Here is a 16,828-nt window from a genome sequence, read left to right on the forward strand (position 1 = left end):
CATAGCTCATGGTTACACATTACTATGGTTGTTATTATGGGTATTAATAAACAACACAGTATTTGTGTCACCACAGCTTTTATAACCTCTGTTGCTCTGAAGATAAAACGTTTTGGCTCCTGGCCCAGCCCAGCCACATCCTGTGAGAGCACTTTAGCCTCACTTCCTGTTGTTGGACAGAACACTGTCAGATCCTCCCAAACATGGACCTTTTGTCAGGATCCACCTCTAAATCTTTAGGTTAATCAAAAGCCAGCAGTGTGTTTAGTTGCTTTGAGGGAGTGGACACATTTATTGTCTCTAGGCCAGAGGTCTCTGCAAAGTAGGAGGGTCCTCTGCCGCCCAACAGAGGGCAGTGTGAAGCCATTTTACTCCAAGAGGAGAGCAACAGACATGAGGCTGTTTTTCCTTTTGGCTCAGATATTGGAGAGACCCATCTGGCGGAAATTGTATCATCTTCAAAAATCAGTCAGCCAACAAAAAACATATTCACTTTTTTTTTTAAACTATCTTTGCTGATTGGCCAAACTATGAATAGTCCAAATGTTATTATTTCTCTGACTAACTTTTATTAAAAGCAACAGATCATCTAAGAAAGTACTGTTCATAGTACAATGGAGCGTGTTAAAGGCTTTTCAGATGCCTTATGCTGAATGAAGGGCTTATTTTTACCTATTACATTGGTTTCCCTGATAATATTGAAAATCAAAAACGGCAAAATGGGCTAAAAGATAATAAGTTCCAAAAAGCACACGTGATCTCAAAAATAGAACCTCGAGCGCGGACTGTAAGCTCAAGGCCTATCTATCAAGTGCCCAACCTATGAGCTGTACCACACAGACCTCTCCAGCAGGTGGAGATGAAAAGATCATCATAAACAATAACTTAAACAGCTCCTAAAGATCCTCTTCTCCATTCACCATGGGATTTATCTTTGTTGTACTGGGTAGTTATAACCAACCTGGCCACCCAATTGACAATGGCTCAAAGGTAGTGGGTTGTTGGGCTGCTCACCACTCAAGTGCCCTATAATACCGAGCAGGTGAACAGTTTTTTTTAATAAGCACAGGATGTTCTGTCCTTTTAGGTTGTTTAAAACATCTCTTTATAACATAAATATAAAAGGGTTATTTGAGCAATTTGTATGTCTCGATTTATATCTTTACGACACTTACTCCATCTAACTTAACCAGGATAAAATCCAGAGAGTAAACCCTTTTTAATCAGACAAACTGGGAAAAGCCAAGCACAAATCTTGGTTGCATAAAGCATGTATGTTAGATTTCGAACATTTTAAGTCTGGCTTTGATTCAGAAAATGGATGACAAGAAGTTAGAAGACCACCTAGTCCCGGAAAATCTTGATGGCTCTGTCCTGCCCCTGTATTTACGGGGGAAACAGCTCTTTGGATAAAATTCTTCATCTATAAAAAGGCCCGAATGTAGGATCAATAAATGAGCTGATCAGTGGTCTGGTGAAATAATGATGTGTGTATTTGCTGCTGAAGAATTAAACTTTAGCACCTGTAACTTCCCAAACAAAACAGCAATGAGCTATTCTGTTCTGGCTGAAGAAGCACCCCTTTTCACCTCTATGTGCACCAGCTGAATACTTTGTAGACCTAAATTACTTGTCATGTCCACAGCTTCAGCAGACTATTATAGTTACTCTTAAACGTAATGAGAAATGGATTTACATTCAAGCAACAATCAAACAACCGACACAGGTAGTTAAGTTATTGTAAAATTATATTAACAAGCAATCTTTCCTCAATTTGAAATAAAAAAATATCAGCAAATAAAGGCAACATAGGACAGATGTATATAATGCGTAATGTTCACAGAAAAAAAAAAGAGGAAATAAAAATTCTCATCACATTTACAAGACTGCTGCTAAAGTTTATAATGATGCCTACTAGGATGGGTTTTAGAGCGCTTTGACTAACTGAATAACTGGGGGCAATATATGTAGTCAAAGATTGTATCAAAATATTTAAAAAAAACCTGTGGGCGGGCAAGAAGGAGGAGGGAGGGAGGGAGGGACCACCCAACGATACAGGAGGAACAACCAATGTGTATGAGATTAAAATGGGGCCGCTCGTTCATAGCATCATAATGAAACAAAAGTGGAGAAAACACAGAAGGCTACGACGATGAGGAGCACAGAGTGTTAAGCACAGACGGGGAAAGAGATACACGCCACATCTTGAAGCAGGTGTCCACAGAGAGAAGAGCAGCACTAGGTAGTATGTTGTACACAGATCCTCAGCATTCATGCACTCACTTCTTATGCCGAAGTCTGCTTCCCCTTGCACAGCGATCGAGGCGTTTAAATTAAATGAGCCAGGATCGCATCGCTGTCAGCAATAAGAGAGTGGAATTGATCAAACGGGATCAATTTGACATATAGTAAGAACCATCTGAGCACTTACACACCGTGAAAGGTCGTCACAATAAAAGCCATAATCTTTCAAGTCTTCCCCCCCCCCCTTTTTTTTACAAACCTCTTTAAATAGAAGGGGGTGGGCATCGGGGAAGGATCGTACATTATTTATAAAGGTGGCCACAAGAGTAAAAGGCAAGAGTCCTATGTCAGCTGACTTTCGTGACACAGTTGGCATGGCGATAAGTAAAGACAGACAAAGACTTTCCAAGCTCACAATGCATATGCACACTCTCCAGTGTTTTAAGGGACAAAAAGCGGAGACATTTTCCTGCACATCTTGCACCACAAAGCAATAATTAAAAAGAACAAGAGGTAAAAACTCCAATCATATTTTTCTCTTTGCTCTAGAGCTGAAGGAGTGGGAGTGGGGGTGGGGGCTCTGCACAGAACGTAAAACGTGTCATGTATGCATTTCAGTAGCTGGTTTTGTCACACTCGGGATAGTGATAAATGGAGATATTGTCCTTTCGTTTTTTGAGCAAGGAGCTGCAGCCGTTTAGATTTTTTCTCCCCAATCAGCGCTTCTGGCGTTAGTGTGGAACCAAAATGGCGCCTGTCCCTGATTCGGTGCTGATGTGTTTGGCCGTGTCCTATCGTGAGTTCAGATCCTCGGAATGATGGCAAATAATGTCGGGCGGGGGCGGAGGGGAGGTCACACACTCATCGTCATGGTTGGGGAGTACTGAGGAGGCACAGAAAAGAGCATTAACACACAAACACACACACACACACACACACACACACACCTTTCCCCGACTGTAGTCAGGGATGTTGACATGCTGTGACGGAGGCTTTCTGTGTGCTCTACCTCTGCGTCCATCAAAGTACAGTCACCCACCGTCCTGTGATGTTAGCTGAGGAAACTTACGTTCTCGCTCTGAAAGGAGTGGAGGAAGTTTCCACTCAGCTCCCCGTCATCCCTCGGGGTCCCAGGAGGATTGCTAATGCCACTTAAATTGTTTGGAGAATTCTGGAAACAACAATTCACAACAATGTAAGTATATAACATTTCATTTGATTCATGATTAAGCTTGACATGTGAGAGCTCTCCGCATCGTTTCAATATTCACCTTGTTCATTCCATCCAGGTCACCAGAGCCTGAGAAATAAAACAATATAAAAAAGAACATCTCAAATCTGTTTTATTTACTAGGTTACTTCTTAAAATACCCTCTACTGAACCTCCACATGGCACAGTGGATAGTGTTCTCTGAAATCATGTAATGCAACCCGAGCGTGTCTGTGTTGTTGGCGAGTGTGTTTTTGTGGCGAGCGGTGTTACCTAGTGACCCATTCATGTGGTGTGGCTCCATCCCAGCCATGGCTCCCAGGGGTCCGTCAGAGCCGGGGCCCATGGGGAACTGGAGGGGGAAACAAGACAGAAAGGACTCACTCAACACATCTCCAGAACACAGTAAATATACAACCAGGTTCAAAATAAAATAACTAGGAGCTCAGTTAAAGTGTATTTACCTTTTGCTGCTACTTTAAATTCAGTCTAAGTAGCCTACAGCTTAAATGACAGAAACAATATAAAGAGTGCAGTTTTGTTTCTATTAAATGAACTAATTGTAAAGAGGAAAACCATTTTCAACTCTAACATAGGTAACATTCATTTCCCCGCAACATGGATGTATAGAACAGATGTTCACTGTCCCCTCCAGCTGCGAGCAGTCGTTACACAAAAGCGTGTGTTGAGATGGTGGAGCGGTTCAGTGTTTAGTTAATGGTACGAGCCTTTCTTAACGACCAGCAACACACAAACACGTCACACACTTCATTGTTTTTTCTCCTTTAAGCACTGTTTCACTAAGTGGCCTCTCTTACATTCACAGGCCGGACCCCTGTGTCGTTAAAACAGACAGGAAATAAACAAGAGTGCCTTACTGTCTTTGAATTAAATGAGTAAGAGCACATGTTTGACTCATTTATTATTCAAGGTAATTCAGACAAGAATGATGTCCATTCAAAATGACTATTTCATTGAAAATATGTTATAAGTTCTATAAGAATTTTGGATTTGGCTTCATTTTGTTTTGAAAAGGAAGAAAATGTTTTTACAATTTCATTCTAACATTACATTTAGTTTGAAGTTTTTATTTCACTACAGTGCGTGTTGAATGGCAAGAAATAAGGAAAGAAAGGAATGAACGAATGAAGGAAGGAAGGAAGGAAGGAAGGAAGGAAGGAAGGAAGGAAGGAAGGAAGGAAGGAAGGAAGGAAGGAAGGAAGGAAGGAAGGAAGGAAGGAAGGAAGGAAAAAAGAAGACAGGAAAGTAGATAAGATCAAAGAAAAGTAAGAAGTAAAGAAATGAAGAGCACTCAATGTGAAAATGCTTCAAATATATCCGCACCAACTGGACTGCCATTGCACTTTACTCAGTGGTCACAGTGTCCACACTTAATGCAGAATGAAAGTAAACGATGAAACAGAACTCACGTTATTTCGGTTGCCGGGTCCAGTGTTGATCATGGTGTACAAATTGTCGCCAGAGTTGTTTGAGTCTAAAAAACAAAAGTAACCGCACATATATTTAGTACTGGATGGTTCAGGAAACGGATAACAAATAAAAGCCTAGATGAGGGAAGCACTCACCTGCAGGGCTGGGCATGATGGGAGTTCCTGGCGGCCCCCCACCTCCGGAAGCCCCCTATGGAGAATAAACAACATGTAAAAACTGTCTTTAAAAGTGTATTTTCTGATATTATCCTTTTAATATGTGTAATTTAAGATGCCAGGATGTATTCTCACCCCATATGCTCCAGGAGAGGGTGATGAGTAAGGCATCTGAAACCAAAAACACAAACATTAGATCAGAAATGGGAGTGCAAACCCTTTCTATACCTCAAAATGTCATCATTCGATCATCCTAATACCATTAGGGCAGTCTGTCCAACTGTCTGTGGAAACCGTGACACATAATACTACAATTACATCCCAGTCTCGAACTTCGGAGCACATTAGACCTCTGAGAGGAAATCTGACTGCAATCTGAACTAGCATTTTTCAGGATGTATGCGGGTGTTTGTGCATTAGTACTCACAGAGTTGGAGTTGTTGGGATTGGGCCATGGCCGACCAGTCCCTGGGCCCCTAGGTGTTGAGAACAGGTTTAGTTAGATAATGCATTAAGGATGAAAGACAAGATAAATACTATTAGCACATTTATAAAAGAAAAAGGCTCACATGTTCACTCCTGGCATACCGGGGCCCATGCTGTTGTGTGGAGGCCTCATTCCACCACCGAAATTCTGAGAAAACACACAAAATGTATAACTTATAAAAAAACAAATGCCATAACTGGTTTGGATTTGGCCTAAACTACAGTGTTCATACAGTTTGGGTAATATTCAAGCACACAAAGAAAGGTTAATAAGTGATTATTTCAATTCTGATACCAGATTTTGTTTGAAATGAAGCATTTTTTTCAAACATCGTCTTTACTTTTAAAATTAACCGATCAAATGTATAATTTTGCCATACTTTATACAAACTCTGAACTAGTCCATAAATACCCATGACTCAAGGCAGTTGCAATATTATTCTATTGAAGCACAATAGCCTACCTGTGGGCCGGGCCCCATAGGTCCCATGCCTCGAGGGCCGCTCATTCTCTGCATTGGCCCCAGGTTGGGATGGCCTGGAAGGAAAAAGGACATTAATATTAAGCAATACGCCATGATCGGATCCTTCTCTGCTGCAGGTATGTAGTTTAGATGTACCGCACCTTGTGGCCGTGTTGGGTCCATGCTGGGCAGCATGGGATGAGGACCTGGACCTCCGCCTGGGGGCTACGTGAAATAAAACAAGACATCAGTAAAACAGTTTTTTCTTTTAATATGTGCTATTTATTCTGCTTTTAAAGTGAGTATTTGTGTGTGAGAGCTCTACCTGGTTCCCCATTCTGATGGGGGGTCCTCTTGGGCCTCCAGCAAAGCGAGGCGACATGAAGGACTACAACAGAAATGACATTGCTCTATGAGATTCAAATCAATAAATGACATTAATCTGTTAAAATGTAGAATCTCACTATAGCTCGACTGTGGGAAAACTGAAGCAGCACAAAGCATAAAGCTGAGACGGAGGCCAAAGCATGAAGCGCTGAGAACCAGCCGGTCCCACATGGCCGCGGACAGCAAAACAGAAAAAAAGAGAGAAAGAGGGAGAGGGCGAGTTACCTGACTGTGAGGTCCCATCATACTGTTAGAGGGAGGAGGCTGAGGGTGAGGAGAGCCCTGGGGACCAGGAGGACCCTGTGGCATCGCACAAAATGAAGAGGCAAGGAGGAAGACAGAGGAGGGGGGAGGGGAGTATGAGATGAAGAGGGAAACAAAAGCGACACAAGCCGGGTTACTGCAGGGCAGAGGAGAGTCAGAGCGCGAGAACCAAAGTGTGGCGCAAAAAGGATGTACAAAAATAAGATGCTCACTTCCATGTCCCAAACACAGTAAGAGAGAGAGAGAGAGAGACTGAGCAGAGGAGAGCGAGCGAATGGCTTAGCTTGAATGAGAGGAAAGAGATGAAGAGGATGTGTGCTCTTCTGCCTGTCAGTCAAGCCATCAAGAAGCCTGCTGCGTGCAGCATGTTATCAGCGCTAATTCCCCTGAATAAACAGTGTCAATTAAGCTGTATGCAATTAGCTCGACAACAACACTAAACATCGGCAGTGTGTCGCTAATGCTGCTGATCTGACAGAGAGTGAGGGGTCTAATTGAACCTCCTCCAGTGGATCCTGAAATGGAAAGTATGTCAAAATGTCTTTCCTGATATTCACGTTACGCTTTTGTGGATTCTAGTTCATAATAAGCAGCTGGATTTTGGACTGCAAGCAGAGTAACAATGCATTTCTATGTCCCCTCTTGAAGCCGGTTCCCCTCAGTTGCCTGCCAGGAGTTTATCCTCATGAGATATTGATTTACAGGAGGTGCTGCACCTTTCGATTTCTCCATTAGGGAAAATGGCCGGGCCACGCCTGCCTGTTTACAGCACTGGAGAGGCCCGACCAGACAGGACGTCTACAAGTTCACTGAGCAGAGCAAAACAACAGACAACACAGCCGTACAGACACCGACACAGAGACCTATGGATACAAAAACCCTCACGACATTTGACAAAGCGGGAGCCAGCTAAGAAAATTATCAGTCCATTAAATAATATGCCCACCCACATGATACCAATTAATGGTAATTCTGACAAATGATTGTGAAGTGATGTGTCAAGCAGGTAAACTGGGGTGGAGCTGATTATTCCTAAACTTTAAAAACAGAGAGTAGGAGTTGATTGGCTGACCTGGAAAAACCCGGGCGGCATGGGTCCTCCTGGCATGCCGTCACCAGGGGGCATCCCTCCCATCACAGGACTGGGGGCTGCTGCTGCACTCTGAGAAGAAAGAGTAAACAACAACATTAGACAACAAATAGACAAACTGCAGTTCATGTGTGGAAATGCAACATGCGATGTTGTTCCTGGAGATCTATTTCATCATGGAGCAGTCGATCTGTTGTGGTTATTGTGTATTTTCCACCCAGGCTTCATGACCCTTGTCCAGACTGGTGAATTAAATTAATCCATGTAGTTAAAGTTTCCATGTAATTGCTGTTCAAACATCATTCAGCACACCCTCCAACTCATCCAAGCCTCCTCCCAAGCATCAGGGCTGCTAGGAAATTGTGCGACCAACATCATCACTTATTTTAATGTGCATTTATTCATTTATTGTTATTAAATTGGGCACTGTTGTTGTGTTGATGGACCAAGCCAGTGAAAACACAATCCAGTTTAAAGATGCATAATTGTCATTAATGTGTGTGTGTGTCACGTTTTGTTGTGCATGGTATGTGCCGTCTTAAATGATGTGAAGTGTCAAAGAGACATTTCTATTTAATGCAAATCTAATGGATGAAGCAATCTGAATTCACCCCCATGGATTCTACAGACTTATGGGTCTTGTGTAAAAGCTGTGTTAATGGGGGCCTCCTTATTGAGACTTCTGTGTCCTGCTGATCCAGGATCAGATAAGTATCAGTGGGATTCACTGAGCCAGTGGCTCCAAAGTGCTGCTACACAGCAGGGGCTTGCTGGGCCGATTTCCTGCTCAAACCGCAGCCTTAATTCACTAATGTGCCATTTGCTTCGGTCACACGCTCCTAATTGACTGAGTTTTTCTTCCCTGTAGCCGAGGCAATCTGAGCTGGGCTAATGTCTTCAGAGCGGTGGGGTTTAGCTTCCAAAGACCAGATACAACACAAGAGAAGCTCCTTCAGTGCCATTTGGTAATGTGCATATGGATGCAAACAACTGATGATTGCTATAAAGAAAGGATGTACCAGCATCAAACACTCTGTGCAGAACTGTGCAGCTCTACAGACATCACTGGTCAATAGCCAACACACTCCGTGGTATCGACTGCGCCTTCCCTAATTATATCTGCTCCGGCTGCCACTGCAGGGACACTGTGAAATACCTCAGCAGGGAGAGAAGTGAGGCCAGAGAGGAGTCACGTCTCCTCAGGCCCCAACAGCACCGCCACACAGAGACGCAGACAGACCCAAACACACTTTGTTTATGGAAATATTCTGCTGTAAATGTGTAGTTAACGGACATTTCAGGTGGTATGCAGACTGAATTTGCACTCCCATGTACTTTCCTCACCAATTCTGACCAGTAACTCTAAAAAACAGAGCACTAGGATCTTAAAACTAAAGCTATTATGCATTCTTTTATTGATTTCTGATCAATTAAGTAGAAGCCTCTGCCCCTTCCCACCTGGAAAGAGGGCGCAGCAAGCACTGTTGAGTTAATGAATCCATCTTAATTAACGCTAACTTCACCGTTCATACTCATGTCACACAACGGGTGCTTCGAGGCCAGCAATGACTCAAACACACATTTTTGGGGCATGTGAACTATTTCGTCACCAAGAAAACAAAGACCTTTGTCCCACTAAAGGCTAATTTATGGTCGTCCGTCTCGGGCCATGGAGAGCCCTCTCCGTCGTCGTAAACCCTCCCGGAGACATTCTCCGTAGCCTAACTATACGTCGAGGAGACCGCGAGGGTTGTGATTGGTCGGTAGACGATAAGGTAACTGGTTGTTAACATTGTGAAGGCGAGCTTCCACGCTAGCAGTAGGCTGTGATCAGAGAAGGACAACTCATTCATTTTGCAAACAACATACTAGATAATTGACGATAAATGTGCCTGCATTTTGAATGTGATAAATACAATTGCCCGTTTCTTCTGTCATTTTAACTGTAGGCTTTTTACACATCACCAGTGCTATAACAGAGATACCTGGCCATTGTTCACTGTGTGGAACGGAGCCGGAAGGTAATCAATCAACGACTTTCACGATAGACGTCGTGAGATTAGGTCATCTTGCGTAGCGACGCCTACTGATCGGGCGGTGAATTGCATTGCGTATCCGACATCCCCACGGAAAACTTCAAACGGTTCATGAGCCTGAGTCGGATTGACGGATAGCTACGGAATAGTATAACTAGACCTTTAGGTGCGAGCAGCATGGACATGTTTGGTGACCCGGCTGCTCCGTTTCTTCTACCAACGGCACAACAAGAAGCGCTCACTCTTTGATGACAACTTGTACTTCTGTCTGGTTCTTATTTGTCGCCTCCAGTTTCCACAGTAAACATCAGACTTTTATTTGGTGATAAAGTCATTTTGTGTACTACCAGTGTTGCTTTAAGAGCTTTTCCGCTCTCCACGCAGCTTTGAAGTACTGGAAAGTCCTCCTCTGCGTCTAATAAATAGTATATTGGCAGTATACGCAGTAGCCCCATCATCCACTTAGAATTTTGAGCAAGATATTTCAAAGCTTTGCACGGAATAACCTCTTTATATTGAATCATCATTGAATATAGAGCTGCAAAATGTATATAAAATGTTATAGAAATTGTACTATGGACTAGTTCAAAAGCTAAATCGCATAGGCAAAATGTTTGGTAAAGGATCTGAATAAAGTTTTGAAGTAATAGGATTAATAAGAGGATACCACAGACTTCTCTTCTATAGAAATCCTTGTTTAGTACAGATTATCCTAAAGAAATAGACCTCAATCTTACAGTGCAAATCATATCCCAATGCAAAACGATTTTGTAATACTTTGAAAAATCGTGCCGCTCCAATTAAAAACACACATTTTCTTTCTGGGGAATTTAGACCATCTGCACCATATTGGGATTACATACTAAACAACTGTTGAAGCACTGCTTTAGGAAACAATCAAACCATCTGCATACATCCAACTCTTCCTGTTCAGCAAGATCTGAAGTGCCCAGACAAGTCGTCCATATGCGAGTCAAACAAGACCCCTCCCTGCCGACAATTACTGTCAGGAGACATCCAGCAATTACTCCATTCAATCTGCATGACCCGACAGGCTTACCAAGGATTCTAGGTAAACATTTAGATAGTTTTATAAGTGTGTTCTTTCTAATATAAGCACACAAAATGATTTGGATTGAGATAGCGTGACACGTTTTCAGGCTTTTAAGTAAAATCATTTGCAAAGCAGGCCAATCACAACTCTTCAAAACTGTTTGGGAAGCATTTCAAAGCTAATTTGTATCTCTAGGCCTTTAGGTATTCTACTGCTTAATAGTTCAAGAACAGAGATCACAGACTCCGGGATAACACCAGGAACTGGGCAGCCAATAATAGAAGTTCTAAGAAGAGGAACCAGCTTTTGATTAGTGTATTTTTATGCAGGTATTGTAATCAGGTCCATGTGCATCATCTACATCTGGCTTTCTTAGACCTCTGTGATTCTGCACTCAGTAAATTAACAAGATTTTTGCTCAGCTCGAATGTACAAAAAAGAGAACTTAATGAGTCATGTTTGCAATATTATATGGATAAATGTATACAGTTATTCATAGTCATTAAAAAGTCATTTGCACCAGAGCATTAATATAAATCTAGCATTGTAATGTTTTAAAGCTCAAATGGGTGTCTGAGAATTAGTATTTTAAAGTACAAGTTCTCAGTGACAAATAAGTTGTAGTATTATTCCCAATAAATGCATCGATTAAAGCTTGAATAAATTCTAGTCAGAGGTTTTAACGAGCTCACGTGTAGTTGTTTAAACTCCAGGAAGCTGTGTCTTGTTTTAACCTTTACTAATTTAGATAAAGCTTCCCAGAGATAATGACTCATAAAACACAGTCAACAATCTACATACATCTGTAGAAGTCACAAGCTGAAAGCAACATGCAGTGCGAGTTCCCAGGCAAGAGAAATCTGGTCTCTGTAAAGCCGCAGCTGTGCTTGCTGGCCTGATGCTGCTTTGGGTCTAAACGAGCCACGTCTGTCCACAGACTCTGGGACAGGGAAGGGGCAGATGTCCCGCCCGGGGCTACGAGGCTCTTGTCTGTGGCCTTTCATACAACTTCCCAGGGGACCTTCTTTTAAAAGACAGACTACCCCCCACCCACCATGTTTCAGCGTGTGTACTTCAGAGCTATCCCAAACAAATTCCCCCTGAATACTCGGATCACTAAAGGAGGTTGGAAAAGGCCAAGAGTGGCGGCGGATGTGCTTGTGCTTTACAAAAACAAAGAGGGAGGGGGAGAGGGGAACACATGGGGGGGGGAGAGAAGGAGAGATGACCAAGAGATTTGGTGAGGCGAAAAAGCAATAGTATACACAGAGAAAAAGTAGGATTTAAAATGGGATAGATTTATTTGGGGGGGGGTTGGGCTGCAGCACAGACCACCCAACTGCGTCTCCCGACCCAGCCTGCTCCTAACAGCCTCACTTCTTCCACTGGAACCGGCGCTCAAAGAAACCAGCCCCTATGTTTAGCTTGTAAATGTTTAACCATCAATCAACATCATAAAACCCTCTCTGGATCCTGACTGGATGCTCTCCCTCCCTCTCTCGTTACTTCTAGCAGGTCCCTTCCACTTCTCCTCTTCCTCCCCCACACCCTCCCATCTCTCTTTATTCCCTCGGCTCGGCGGTGGTGGATGCTGGGCATATGCCAGTGCCACTCCCCTTTCTTTTCCAATCTGCCCCTCAGCTCCGTGACAGCCATCAATCATAGCTGACGCCATGGCGACGGGTCCCTCGGGGAGGCGTTCGCCAGGCCCAGCGTGAATACGACGGGGTTTTTACGAGCGCTGCGGGCTGACGCACTCACCTCCCCCACCTCTAGACAAAGACAAGGGTCCAAGGACTGTACACACACACGCACACACACACACACGACCATCTTCAGAGCGAAGGGCAACCACAAGATGTCGGGGGGAGAGACGACCGCACAGAAACTCTGAAAGCTCCCCGCGGCGATCAGACTGACGGTGTTTCCTGGTTTGCTAAATGCTTTCCATGTTATGAAAATTGTCTCTGAAACCACGAGCTGCAATCTATCAACTCATCATCTCTCACAATCGGTCCGAGGGTGTTGTTTCCTTATTAAATACAAAGGAAATTGCTAAATCATATGATTTAAATAAGTTATGTTGTTGTTATGATTATTTTTTGTCTAAAATGATGATTCCCCCTCAAAGACACATGCAGAGACGCTGGTCTACAATTTATAACAAAATACTGTCTTTTTTTTACAGATATTCAGTAAATCTTTTGGTCTGTAAATGTCAGAAATGGTACAAATATGAATCCGAGATTCTTAAAGTCAAAGTTAATGTCTTGAAATGGTTTGTTTACTTCAGTCCAAAACCCAAAAAGAGTCTGTTTGATATGACATGATAACCCCAACAGAAAAAGCAGGAAATGGATTCAGATTATAGTTTGAGAGGCTGAAAACAGCATATTCAGCCAGCTTTGCATGGAAATGGTACTTTAGACGTTGAGATAGTTGGCTGCTAATTTTCTGTTGATGGACTTCTCATTGTAGCTCTTGATAAAAATCACATAATACAAAAAACATCAAACATGAATTCTCTGTGAATTAATACTGGTTTTAAACAAAACGCACTCTTTTGATGCAATAATAAGGAATGCCTTTATTGAAAAATATTAGTGCCACTCTTCTGGCTCCCAGGTCACCTACCAGATCAGAAGGCCTGTTACCGTGACAACCCTATCTGCTAAGAGCAGGACCAACATCTCTGTTTTAACCCCTTCCTGTGTGACACACCACCAACCTTCCTACTGTGTAGCAGTGATCACGAGAGGACTCCTTAACCTCTAATGTCTTTTCTCGTCTGTGCTGACAACGCAGAAAACAGAACAGTGTTTTTTTTATTTATTTTTCCTGCCCTACAAGATGAAACACAAGGATGGAAACAAGCAGTTTGCACTTTCTTTGAACCTCAAGAGGCTCTTTTTGAATGCTTACTTAAAGCTGGAAACAATGCAGTTTCTAAAAAAAAGGCAGCATGGCTTAAATTGCATATTTATCAAGATGCTAAACATAGCATGCAAATATGGAAGAGCTGTCATAGGATGAGCAGTCCCCTAATGAACTGTGTACTTGTCCTGAGCGCTTTATAATAGATTTAGGATCCCAGACTGCCTTCACTGTTCTTCACTTAAAATTCATTAGGATTACGTCACTGCAGATAAAATGTTTCACTATAAACTGGAGCTACCACACGTCAGGGTAGTGCGAAAGCTTTATAAAAATCAAGCTGTTTGTCTCTGAAGTTATGCAGAACACACACTAGTTTCTTATAGGGCTTTCCAACTGTGGCAGGGGGCTTAAGCCTGGAAAGGAGGGAGAGCGCTCGACAGGTCTGACTCAGGACATGCTGATGTCAGCATCATTTTTCCCAGAAGCCTATAAAGCTCACTGCTTCATTCAACCAAACGACAGGGCAAGATGACCATATAGAATTTAGGAGAAGACAAAAATATAGTATCCTAAATTGCATTCGGGATTCAAATAAAGCTGCAGAAGAGGCAGTGGACAAAACCAAAAGACTAAAGTGAATAAAAAGGGTGAAGCATGATGATTCTTCAAGCTAGAATGGATTCACAATAAGGTTAAGCCATATCACACTTGAAGGGGTATGAGCGAGGTTTTGTCATGACTTTAGTGTTGACAAACCAAGATTATATGCACTTGTGCTCTGATAGTATCAACAACAACAACAAGAAACAGACTCATTGCACAACCCCAAGGTTGAGGCGCATTATTTACACCACTCCTTAGCGAAGTTGTTGTCTTCTTTAGCCGAAGACAGAGCAATATGTACATCGGTTTCCGTGAAAGCACTACTCACGTAATCATGGAAGGCTTTCGCTTCACTGGAGTGGTCACATGTCTCTCTCCTCTCTGGCGCGGCACAATACAAGTCCCAGAATACACTGTGGAAGAGATCGGTCATAAAGCAAACAAAACCACACAACAACCCCTGAATACGTCTACAGGAAGACAAGAATATGTTCACTTACCACCACCAGGAATGTAGGAATCCAGGGGGTTCTCCAAGTGTTATGTTTTTCTCCCATCGTATCTAGGAAATAGGGATTTCAATAATTATCCAAGGGTCTTAATTCAAAATAGTGTTGTTCCTTAAGAAGACATACACAGGAGGACACTACAGTGTGGGTGAAGTTTTTATCAAAATGTCACTTACCTCTGATAAAAAGGTCTGTGCAGACTTCTGAGCTCCTATGTGCAACAAATACTCATACACGTACAGAGCCAACCTGTGTGGGGGGGAAAAACACAATGTTCATTTAACAAACTGGTCAAACATAAACGTCAAAAAGCAGATTTAATCTTCTTCAACGAGCACTAGAGTGACTAGAGCCGGGCACAGGCCTTTTGAACAATGGCTGCCAAATAGCCTATGCCAAAAAAATGAGAAGGGGACTATGCAACCAAGCCAAAACCTGGGGTGAAATTCACCACAATAAGCAGGCAAAAAAAAGGAAAGTGCTGAAGCAACAGTGTAATTCAGCGTCGTGTTGTGTTTTTTTTAAAAACAGCAGCTATTTATGAGCAGGGGTACAGTATCCTGGTGGCACTGATGGGGCTGAGGGAAATAAAAACGCGCAACACAGAAAACAATTTACTGTGCAGCATGTTATTGTTTCCTCCTCTTAAAAAACCTGCAGAAATATCATTAAAACACAGCCAAACTGAAGTGTGAATCGTTAAGCAGAGGTGTAAAGAGACTGGAAATAGCCATATTAGCAGAAACACGGCTCGGGGGAGGAATGGCGAGCAGACAAGGCGGTTCATTCAATTCAGTTCTCGGTAGGAGGAAATCGCCTCCTGTTAGCCCGTCCAGCGAACAACAGAGGAACAACTTGCGAGGCGACAAATACACAAAAATAAAGGTTTCTGAGCTTACTTTTCTCTCGCCTGGCCGTCGGAGGGCACCGGGGAGCCTTTGCCTTTGGGGAACATTGTTTTGTGTGGGAGGACGACCGGCTTCTCGCTCTTTTTTATCGCTATTTCATCTGTCAGATCATCGCGGCCGCGACCCTCTCGCACTCCAACCGCACTCCTCCTCAACGCGATGTCTCAACCGAGCCTGGTCCGGGGGGGAAGAGGCGGGGTCAGATCTGACTGACGCAACCGACAGCCAATGAGAGCTCGCTGTTTGCCTTAAGGTCTACCTTGTCGTGCTTTTCAGTTTTTTATGTTGTGACGACGATAGCTGTTATATCAGATAGACGTAATTTCATGAAGATTATTTATTATTTACCCTACTGATTTGAACCTAATCAGTGTAAATTAAATATACTGGTTATAACCAACATGTTATTTTATTTAATAAAAAGAAAAACAATGTCACAATAAGAAAGAAACTGAGATCATCTTTACTCTGAGAAATATTTATTATGTAACAACAAATATGATGTATCATCTCCCTGAAAAGGTTTTCTGTTCCTTTATTTACCAACATATTTTATTTTGAATACACACATTTATATTTCATTTGATCCACACTTTTTATTATAGTAATTTAACCAACAATAGGCCTATTAATTGTATTATATATCGCGCTCCATACAAAAAGGACTCTATATTTCAGTTTATTAACTATCAGCAACTTTTAATATAACTATTAAAGGAGGATTTGGTATTAAAAAGCCTTATTTTTGCTTACATAAGAAAAATGTGTATGTTTAGGCCTATGATGCACAATAAATGAATACAAGTCACAAGCATATTACTATACAAGAGATGTGGGTTCGTGCTTCACTTTATAATGACAATGTCAAGGGTTGAACATGTCAAAGGCCTAGTCTTGAGTAACCTATGGAAGATATTAAAATGTCCACATAAGCATGTTGAAGATTAAAAAACAAAAACACTGTCTATAGTACCCATTAAAGAGTGTATCGTTGTTTAATTTGAATAAATTCATGGACAATATGGGTCCCCTTTACTTAAAGTAACTATCCAGTTCCACCTTAAAAATGTGGACGTAAGTAACCACTACA

General features: G+C 42.3%; 1 protein-coding gene across 2 annotated transcripts; it reads right to left on the reverse strand.

Annotated features, from left to right (window-relative positions):
• Positions 1–1,730: 1,730 nt before the first annotated feature.
• ssbp3b (single stranded DNA binding protein 3b) lies at positions 1,731–15,911 on the reverse strand. Of its 2 annotated transcripts, XM_063891787.1 has the most exons (18): positions 15,730–15,911; positions 15,007–15,079; positions 14,822–14,883; positions 14,650–14,734; positions 7,734–7,823; positions 6,623–6,697; positions 6,336–6,398; positions 6,172–6,235; positions 6,011–6,084; positions 5,631–5,695; positions 5,489–5,537; positions 5,197–5,232; positions 5,041–5,095; positions 4,885–4,949; positions 3,728–3,806; positions 3,516–3,544; positions 3,314–3,415; positions 1,731–3,127 (listed from the first exon to the last, which is right to left on the reverse strand). In XM_063891787.1, the coding sequence occupies exons 1-18, from the start codon at positions 15,783–15,785 to the stop codon at positions 3,098–3,100; spliced, it is 1,152 nt and encodes a 383-aa protein (XP_063747857.1). In that variant the 5' UTR covers positions 15,786–15,911; the 3' UTR covers positions 1,731–3,097. The 2 variants fall into 2 exon arrangements, with proteins under 2 accessions (XP_063747857.1, XP_063747858.1); XM_063891788.1 differs by lacking the exon at positions 6,623–6,697.
• Between the last annotated feature and the right edge of the window lie 917 nt (positions 15,912–16,828).

The sequence above is a fragment of the Eleginops maclovinus genome, chromosome 9 (genome assembly GCF_036324505.1).
Source record: "Eleginops maclovinus isolate JMC-PN-2008 ecotype Puerto Natales chromosome 9, JC_Emac_rtc_rv5, whole genome shotgun sequence".
In the NCBI taxonomy this organism is placed as follows: domain Eukaryota; kingdom Metazoa; phylum Chordata; class Actinopteri; order Perciformes; family Eleginopidae; genus Eleginops; species Eleginops maclovinus.

What these genes read in the sequence shown, in the direction of transcription:
- ssbp3b (XM_063891787.1), bottom strand. Translation starts at nt 15,785, where the DNA reads ATGTTCCCCAAAGGCAAAGGCTCCCCGGTGCCCTCCGACGGCCAGGCG. An exon ending in GACGGCCAGGCGAGAGAAAA is followed by an intron (nt 15,080 to 15,729) that starts GTAAGCTCAGAA and finishes CCCCCCACACAG; the next exon opens with GTTGGCTCTGTACGTGTATG. An exon ending in ACTCCTTTCAGAGCGAGAAC is followed by an intron (nt 3,128 to 3,313) that starts GTAAGTTTCCTC and finishes GTGCCTCCTCAG; the next exon opens with TACTCCCCAACCATGACGAT.